Source organism: Rhea americana, unplaced genomic scaffold (genome assembly GCF_003343005.1).
Source record: "Rhea americana isolate MKP2758 unplaced genomic scaffold, rheAme1 scaffold_79, whole genome shotgun sequence".
Classification (NCBI taxonomy): Eukaryota; Metazoa; Chordata; class Aves; order Rheiformes; family Rheidae; genus Rhea; species Rhea americana.
Window position 1 is genome coordinate 145,541 of NW_028186967.1, and position 9,697 is coordinate 155,237.

The 9,697-nt window shown below is 40.5% G+C and overlaps 1 protein-coding gene across 2 annotated transcripts in view; it reads right to left on the bottom strand.

The window, feature by feature from the left end:
* Positions 1 to 9,449, bottom strand: part of AGK (acylglycerol kinase) — a 34,845-nt gene extending 25,396 nt beyond the window's left edge. The window contains exons 1-2 of one of the 2 annotated variants that reach the window (XM_085322620.1): positions 9,282 to 9,449; positions 569 to 608 (exon numbers count right to left, since the gene is read on the bottom strand). In XM_085322620.1, coding sequence (XP_085178746.1) covers positions 569 to 608; positions 9,282 to 9,391 — 150 coding nt within the window. In that variant the 5' untranslated portion in view covers positions 9,392 to 9,449. Of the gene's footprint in view, positions 1 to 568; positions 609 to 2,563; positions 2,632 to 9,281 lie in introns of those variants that run through there. The other variant, XM_085322622.1, reaches the window with a different exon arrangement.
* Between the last annotated feature and the right edge of the window lie 248 nt (positions 9,450 to 9,697).

Genomic DNA, 9,697 nt, shown 5'->3' on the forward strand with positions numbered 1-9,697 from the left:
ATTAGTTTTCTTGCCAGTAATCAGAGACTGAATGATCTCCATTTAGTTCCCAGTGCATAGGTCTCAAAAATGCTAGGTCAGTCCTCATGCTTAGTTTCTTTGACAAAGGCACTCTAGATTGAAGGCAAAAGGGTAAGGTCTCTCCAGCTCAGCACTAATGTGAAGCAGCTTGCACTACCTTTGCACATACTGCATCCGTTATGGTGGATCTGATGTTTCAATCTTCAGTCACGTCAACAAATCACCTTTCAACCAGAACTTTACAGGCACAGAGTAATTAAATCTGCAGAACTGAAGGATGAGGTAGCTGGAGCAGTAACTAAGATCACCCTAATGATACCACTGCACGGTCCATGGCAGCAGCAGAGCCAGGGCTTTACAGGTACAGTACCCCAGCTGGTGGCTGGCGGTGTTGTCCACCGGTTGGCACTTTAGCAAAGTAACACAGATGGCATCATTACAAAGCTTGTCACGTAGAGAGGGCCTGCTGGGAACATCTCAGGAGCCCTGCACAACCAAGATAAGGGGGGGGAGGTTAATCTAATTTTATCACTTTAAATGCTATTACCTGGGCTTCTTGGCATGCAGCTCTTCGTAGCAGGTTATCACTATTAGGCAAGACAAAATAGAGAGTGGGTATTAGGCAGAGTAAGTTTAAAACAAATTGCTCATTTTTCAAAAGTAGGTGCATTCCTTTCTTATATACGCTTCGACAGCCCTGAGATTAAAAAAACAAGGTTAAGACCTATTTAACATATTTTTAAAGATAAAACACACCCACTTAAGTACATATGCATAAGATTTTTCAGCATGTGCATACAAATACCCTTTATATTGTAAAGTAGAAAACACAGTGTTTCAAGTGTGCTAAGATTACATAAGCTATAAGACACTATGTAACTGTGACCTTTTTAAAATTGCCACATAACTGTACTCAAGATCTAAGCTTTTTTTAAAATGTTAAAATTGCCTGTTATTTACACTGAAGCTACTTAATGTTCTGGCAGCATAGAAAGGATTTACAGYAGCCTCAAGTGTAACTTACATGGACTTAAATCTCTGTGTGTTACAAATGTGAGCTCCCTTCTCCATTGGTTTGTGAGCTGAAGTCAAATTCACACAGCACCTACCACCCACCTAGATCTGAAGATGGTGTAAAGCAGTAACTCAAGAGAGGTGAGAATCACTCAACCCCCCTCAGTTAAGATTAAAAGTAAATAAGAAAATACCAGTATTGGAGATGCTGCAGAATATCATTAAAAAAAAAAAGAAGAAGAAGAAGAAAAGCTTTCCAGATTACTATTTGTTCTTATTGTTCTTATCATTGCTGATGTATAGCATTAGCAAGGCAGCAGGAAGGGCACAGTTGACAAATCAACTGGAGACAGAACTACTGAGCAAGAATCAAAATCCAGTTCTTTCTCAGACCAAAAGAAGTCCTACTGGGTCTCACAGACAAGAAAAGGAACGTCACTCTGCAATGCCAAAAATTCTACCTGTCCTCTAACTACCAAAGCTACTTCCCACTCCTTGCTAAAATTGAAAAAAATACATCAACTTACCCTTGGCAATTCCTGGTAAGACAGTACATTACTGTCACAAAAGTCTCCAATACAATTAAAAAAGGTATAGTCAGCATAATATACTCCAAAATTAATAAAACAATGCAAATCAATTGTCTAGGAAAGCAGCATAAACTTAATACTTGCTCTTTAAAACCTCTGCAATAAGTCATTTGTATTAAGAACCAGAAATACTACTTACAGGAGAGACAGGTGTTTTTAATTGCTGTAATTTTAGGAAAGAGTACTGGTTAAAATAACTCTCCTTATGAAAAGGTTTGCATATCAAGCTAGGTACAATTTCCACAGCTAATTCCAGCTCAGTTAAGGCCACATTATAGGCTAGCAAGCCCACATTGTACTGATTAGAAGTTCTTATATAGTGACTTTATTTTTTCTCCTTGTGACTACATGTGGACAGAGCAAATGCTCAACAACTGCAATTTTGATATGTACTGCTGAACTATTATGGGGTATTGAAGAAACCTCACTATCACTTGATGGCTGCACAGGACCACAGCTGTTGCATATGAGAATTGCTGTCCTAACCTTATTACCAACTTTTAGCCAAATCCATGTTATCCGTTTATTTTACATTGACGCTGTTTTGTTCCGAGATCAAATTGGGTCACATTGTCAGCCAGCAATGTTTTCATGGAACCTGCAACCTTATGCTCTAGTGTTAATCACTTTTAAAATTGAGTCCAGGGCAATTTTTCAAATGTAAGCAAAAGAGATTGTGCTGTCTGCCCCAACCTGCAAAGATCCTCAATGCAACAGTCAAGGACGCAAGCTTGTTTCAGCTCAGTGGAGTGAGCTGAACCACAAAAAACAGGCTTGGTAGTTCAGAGGTCACTTTCAGCTTATTTTCTTCTGCACTAAAGCACTTAGAGAAAGAAGAACGTCCAGTCTGAGGCACTTCATTCTGGTGTCAAAAGGAAAGGTTTAGGTTCTCAAACTATAAGAAYCACACACTGTCCAGTAATTTACAGATGACTTACTTTTCTCTCCAGTAAAACACCACGCACGGAATCGCAGGCCATCCTAGCCACATTCACAGGCTTCCCATTGATTCCATAGGAAATATACTGTTTTAAGTTTAGTTGAAGAATTTCAGATTAGCAGAAAATCTTCTTTCCTTAACATGTTATTTAAATGGCCAACTATCTTAAAAAAAAAAAAAAAAGAAAAGAAAAGAAAGGCAGAAATAGACATACAGGTGAGAACACCACTCCTTCTGTATTACAATTCTTGCCTTTGTTTACCCTATGTGGTGACCTGGAATCACACAAGTGAGTTTGTGAGCTTGCAAGGCCTTTGCAGGTCCAGGTCAAACTAACTATTAAATACAGCTACAAAAATATTAAAAATAACAAAAAGTAACATTTTTAGTCTTCTGCCTCAATATATATTAGATTATTTGTCTGCTTATCAGCTCCAAGAATAAAAGAGACTTTAATGAGAAAGATAAAATTTTGCTTTTTTATATATATATTTTATTGACTAGCAATACAGAGAAACAAAGCAGTATCAGTAACACTTCAACATGAGAAGGCAGAGGAAAATTACAGATCAAGTTACTGTACTGCCTGAAAGAACACACGAAGATTTCTTATGACTAGCATCATACCCAGAGCAAACTAAAAATCAGTTCTTACTTTACTTTTCCCTTAGGCCTATAGATACAACTTATGCCTTAAAGCAAACCAGATGTGCAATACAGCATCTACTGATCAATCCAGGCTGCTTTCCTGTTGTCAGAATCAACCATTACATGGCTTACAACTGGGCTAACAGAAAAAATTGGGAGGCAGAGGAAAGAGAAATAGGGTATAAGGAAACAACAACAGTCCAAGTTCTGTCACTAGGTTCAGCTTAAGACAAATCAGCAAAGATTTCAGGCAGTCTTGCAAGGTCTGCAGCCACCACAGCACAGAGCCCTCGGAGAAGAGAGTAGGCAGGTATTTTATACTAACAAACACTGGAAAATCATTTAGACACCTCAGTACATGTGTTGCAGTTCATTTCTTCTCTCTACTGAAATGAAATTGTTCTGATACTAAGCTCTTCCCATCGTCTTTACTCAAGTGGAAGAAACATAAAGGAGTCCATAAACATTTCATGCATGAAAGCCGCCTGAAGGCTCAGAACCCATAGAACAACTCAACACCAAACACAGGGCTATGCCAAAGTAACAAAAGAACAGAGAAAGAAAGAGCGAACAACTGTCCAGAATTCATCACACAGCAGCTATACAAGAACATACGGGGCTGTTACAGTCCTGTATCTGTAAGGACTGCTTGAATTGTGGCTGTTCTGATTTATGTCTTCAACATCCCCACCACAGGACTGGTAACCACTGCTTCTGTCATAAGTGTTTTCAGTCAAAATCGGGAATTAACACTTCCACGTAAATAGAGATCTGCACAATTTAGTATGTATGCTTCTCCAGTTGAGAATGCATCCTCTTCACAAGTGCCAGCAGAGGCTGGGGCTGAAAGGATGATTCCCATGAAGAAAGCTTAATCATGGCAGCAATAAACACAACAAGCAGAAGACAGCAAACTCAGAMTGAATAAGCTGTTTGAGGCCCATGGCAGCAGCAAGAGTCAGCCTATATCTTAAATCTAACCAAAACAACTCTCCTAGAAGCAGCCATATTACAAACGTAGAGAGAAGTTCAGACATGAGATCCCATTTCCAAAAGGGTTATCAGCATTAAAGCTAAGACTACCAAGTACATCCAGGCAACAAGAAGCCTGAAAGCACTCAAGTTCGATGTATGGATCAAAACACACTGCCTTGTGAATATCCCAGAGGGGCGCTTGACTAAAGTTGTGCACATAGCACCAGTGCTCAAGAGCTATAACAGAACTCTTAAAAGAGAGCTTATGTTATCAAAGAGTATTTTGACCGCTTCCGATATAGCAAGACYACTCTCTGCTTGGTATAAGAATTTACTCCCAGCTTGATTTCAGAAAGACATGAGTCAAATCTTAGTTTGCATCAGCCCTCTCCAAAACTTAGAATCTATGCTTAACATTTTTGATGAAACTAATAACAAAAAGTTGGTCACTCAGGAAGAGGTATGAAGAGAGGTGAAGTGAGTTATCAGTTGGCAAATAGACAAAAACTAGCAATCAAATTACAGATAACAATGACATTCAGATAATTGGCACAGAGTCAAAGACCCATAAGCCTTTACAGTATTTTCTATGTATAAAGTCAACACTTCAATATACATAGAGTTAAGCTAAGCATCTGAGGGGTCCACTGCCTCCATACAACATAAAAGTCTCCATCTTGACATGGTGATGATCACCTAATCAACGGTACAACGGTAACAGTCTGGCCAAGTCCACAATCAGTTTAGCAGATGTTCAGCACACTGGAGAAGACTAAATTTCTGCTGATTTGACATATCTGGTGACTCACTGCACCATCTGGACATATAAACAGTAGCAACAGCTCTTTTCAGGAGAGATGATCTGGGACATGAGCTAAGAAAGTGAAAGGAGCTTCAAAAGAGCTCAAGTTTGGTGAAAATTTTCAAATAATCTTACGGTACCGTCTTGCTATTTTCTTTGTCAATTAAATAACATTTCAAGAAAAGGCTGAATTTGAATTTTATGCTATGACTACTTATATCAAGTAAGTCAATGAACACTACCAGCCACTCAACAGGAACACAGCCAGTATTAAGCTGAATGCCCTTTTTTCATCCTACTAGGGAAAAAAAAAAAAAACAAAAAAAACTCCCAAAACAAGCTTATTACTTTATCTGTAATCACTCTCCCGTAAAGATACACATGACTTTAAACAGATTTATGCTATATAATTACATATAAAATTATACTGTGTATAAGCATATAGCATAGTATATTGAATTCAACTCCCTCATACTTGTAATACGATGTGCTAGACTAAATTCATGCTAATACATGAATTCACATAATCCACAGAAATTAAAAGGAGACAAACTCATATGTGACAACACTGAGTTCTCCTTTTACTTTTCCACTACTACAAGGCTATTCTCTACCCTGAATGCAGGAACTCAGATATTTTAAGCATATTATTTCGTTAGAAACAGAAGAGATTTAAAGTTCACCAAGGTTTTGTAAGAACAGCAATGGGGTTTTAGTGCCTTTACTGCACACATCAGCTTATATAAGAAAAACTTCTGCCACTTCCAGAACTGTCTCTTTTGAAGAGGCATGTCCCACTACACTACATATTCAGAATGCCTGAATTTCAAATGGAGAGAAGGGAGAATCAACACAAGGTTTCCTCTTTATTCTTCTCCTCACCTCAGAAAAACTTATTTTCAAATCAGTCAGTATTTGAACAAATGTCTCCAAACACACTGATCACAGTGTAACCCAGTACTGCCTGTGATATGACTGGAAGGAGACACGTAGGTCCATTTTGCAACAGGAAAAGAGGCACAGGGAACAAGTCTGGAGAATGTAACATTCTCTTTGTCCAGATCTGCCTATGTAGCATCCTCCAAAGTCATAAGCAAGTACTCAAGAACTATTCTGTCCCTTTGGACTTGTAGAGACTGACTTCAGAAGAGCTGCCTTTTATTTGCAGGAGAGGTTGTTATTTCCAGTAGGTCGACTGGAATCATCATATGGATGCATCATAGCTTCTACATCCGAAACAAGCATGAACCCTGAGAAGCCAAAAAAGCTAAATGATCTCTTTGAAAGAGTAATACATTAGAAAATCCACAAGGATGGAAAAGCCAAGGGCAGAGAGAAATCTTTCTTCAGCTACAAAGGAATGAGCAACACCTCAAACAGCTAATTCCTGCAACTCAGAGGCTAATCTGAATTGATGCCATGCTAAAGCAAGCCCTATCATCAGGAACTTCAGTAATTCCAGAAACTGAAGCACCAGGCTTCACTAAACCTTTAATCTGTTCTAAAAGGACAAATATAAGTCTAACCAAGTATGCCTCATGCATAGTAATTCAGCCTCAGATGTTGATAACAGCAAGCCTTACAGCTAACATGGCCTATATGTGGTTCTCTTATTAACCACTTAAAATGTTGCCTGGAGCAGTTAGTGCATGGGGCTAAAGGCACCTCTCATGCTGTCCAGCATAACTAGTATTAAAAAAAAAAAAAACAATTGGGGATAGAGGGAACATAGGTGGGGGGGGTGGGGGGGGATCCACATTTCGAGGAAAAACAGAAGCTGCCAACAGAGATCCCTATTATCCAGCAGTCACAAGATAAAATCATCTCTAGGGGCTGGTGCGAAACCCTTTGTATTTTTGCACTCTTACCATTAGACTCTTCTGTAACTCCTTATTTTTCTATGCCCTGGCAGAAACAATCTTCCATAGAGATCAAGAAATGGCTAAACAGTTGTCATTTTATACAAACAGTATTTAAACCTCTGAAAACAGTACTTTATAGCTGTGCTTGAGGCTATATGAAATTACACAGAGCAGTCTGTCATCACAGGATTTCTTACTTTGCATCTCTTCGGCATCGTACAAAAATGCTGTGTTATCCTAACTGGATAAAAGGTGAAACTTAAGAATGGGATATGTAAACATTTTATTTTTTTTACTTCATTTTCTGGGTTAAAGCACTGTGCCTACATTTGACATCAATAACCTTTGAGAACTTAAATTTAGATATCAAAAGTTCCTTCTTTTTTTTTCATATTTTCCTCTTCGTTCATTTTTAGCTGACAGCATAAAACCTGTGGTAAGTTTCACTTTCTCCTTGATCCTTGTTTTCATAGGTCCTGCACAAAGGGAACTACACAGAAAATGAACACAACTGAAACCAACAGTATATAGGCGCATAAATTTATAGAAAGAACAGACAAAAAGCAGAGACTAGCTATGTCTGACACTGCTCCTATGCCTCCTCGAGTGACCATTCTGCATATGCACAATGAATAGATTTAGTCTTTTCCTTAATGTGCTATTTCAGTAGCTCTACAGTACCCAGGTCTGAAATGCACTTTGTTCRCTGCCATTAGTATCTGTGGCAAGAGAAGACCAATAAAGAGGCAACTTACATAAGCAGGGTACATGGGAAGATCACAGGATGCTCTGACCTGCTAGTTAACCTCTTTTGTGAGTGCTCCTGAACAATTTCTTCCTCCTCGTTTTGTATATAAATTTTTGGCTGTTAAGCTTAGTCTGGCTAAGAGATATCTAGAATGACAGAACTTCAAATAATTACTCAGATACATGTTGCTACTTTATCAAAGTTCACGTCTTTAGAACCAAATTGGACGTAAGCTCAGAGATTCACTGAAACTACAGGAAGGCATCGAAAAAAATCAACTTATTTAGAACAGATACTTCTACTTACAACACAGCAGCATGCACCGCACTTCTTTCTGTGTTGGTCCTTACAGGCATATGCATGAAATCATGATCTGTTACTACCGTTTTTGCTCGCCTGAAGTAATTTTCCATCTTATCATAAACTGCCAGCAATTACTCAAAAAAAAAAAAAAAAAAAAAAAATAAAAAAAAAAAAAACAATAAAAAAAAACAAAAAAAAAAAAAAAAAAAAAGTGGCAGGATAGTTTTTTGCTGTTTGCCTGCAGTCAGCTAAGCCTTAATGCTTCAGGTAGGAAGTAAGCAAGTAGAGCAGATGTATCATTCAAAACAAAGCTGATTTAATGCTAAAGTCTCCAGGCAAAAAGAGATAAACAAAGAAGGAAAGTATAACACACACCATAAGCAGATTTATTTTCCTAAGTTTTCCACTGAGGCTTTGGTAGTATTTTAATGTAAGCAGAAAAGCACACTGTTAAAAAATCCTGGCTTAACAATTAAAAAGACACAAGGTAATGACAGAAGATACAATAGCAACGAACATTTTAAAAAAATTGACTACACTTGCATTTTGGTCAAGTATGTTAACTCTAATCTTAAAGAACGGAGATTAAAATATAGGCCTAGCTATTTAGAAACAGTAAACTAGGATTTTAACTACTGTAAGGAGCATTTGGTCCACAGATAACAAATGCAGAAATGATACCCGGCTATCTATGATTTATGTTACAATATAGTTACTGCAGTAATTGACTTTCTTCCAGTTACCTTGGTGACAATAGCAGAGCACAGACACTACAGAAGTCTGTGCAACTGCTGCTGCATCTCAGAAGATGCAAACTCTCACACGACAAAAATCTGCCCATCTTCAGGAGACCTGACACCATAAAAACAACTGCAGACAGGAAAGCCCCTGGGCAGGTGACCACAATCCCATAATAACCTCCTTCTCTACATGAGGCTGGTTTCCATTCAGCTACTAGTGATTCGTATCAGTGGAGTCATCTGCAGGTACAGGGCCTACATTTTCATTCATCATCATAATTTTGCTTAAAAGCAAGCAACCCAGTGACATACGTGTRGTTGACTTCATTTTTAAGTTAGAAGAGGAAAATCTTTCTCCTCCCCAGCTGACCCAAAGAAAGACTCAAGCTACTTTGACACAAAGTTTGTTTAAAGCTGCTCTGCCACTGCAGAGCCAACATCAGAAGCAACTAGAGGAATTTACGCCTTTACAGCACCGCGACTTGACGGAGCGGCCGCAGCAATCACCCCGAAGGACTGCAGCTCCCCTTGCACCTCCCGCGGCCGCCGCATCCCCCCGGGGCCTCGGCGGGGGCGGGGGGCGGAGGCGCTCTACCCGCCCTTCCCCCGGCCCCCCGCCGCGGCCCGGCGGTAGTTACCGGTGCTTGCCATAGAGCCAGCTGCCCCCCCAGGAGAGCAGGCAGCCCCCAACCGCCGTTTTCTTCCAGTGGTTCCGCAGGGTCTTGAGGGCGCTCGCCACCCTGGCCATGGCGCCCTGCCCGCCCCTCCCCCTCCCCGCCTCGGCCGCCACGCGCGGCTCGCGGCGAACCGTTGCGCGGCGCCAACCGCCACGGGGCCGCGCGCCCGCTCCGGCTAGAAACGGCTCCCCCGGCGCTCGCGTTCCGCGCAGCAACGGTCCCACCCCACGCCGGCGCCGCCCGCCGCAGTTAAAACACCGAACTTCTCCTCCTCCTCCTCCTCCCGGCCTGCCCCGGCGAGGCGTTAGGCCCGGGCCGGTTGGCAGGGGGTCGAGGTGACCCTGAGGTGTCCCTTAGCGGGTGACCGCTTGCCACAG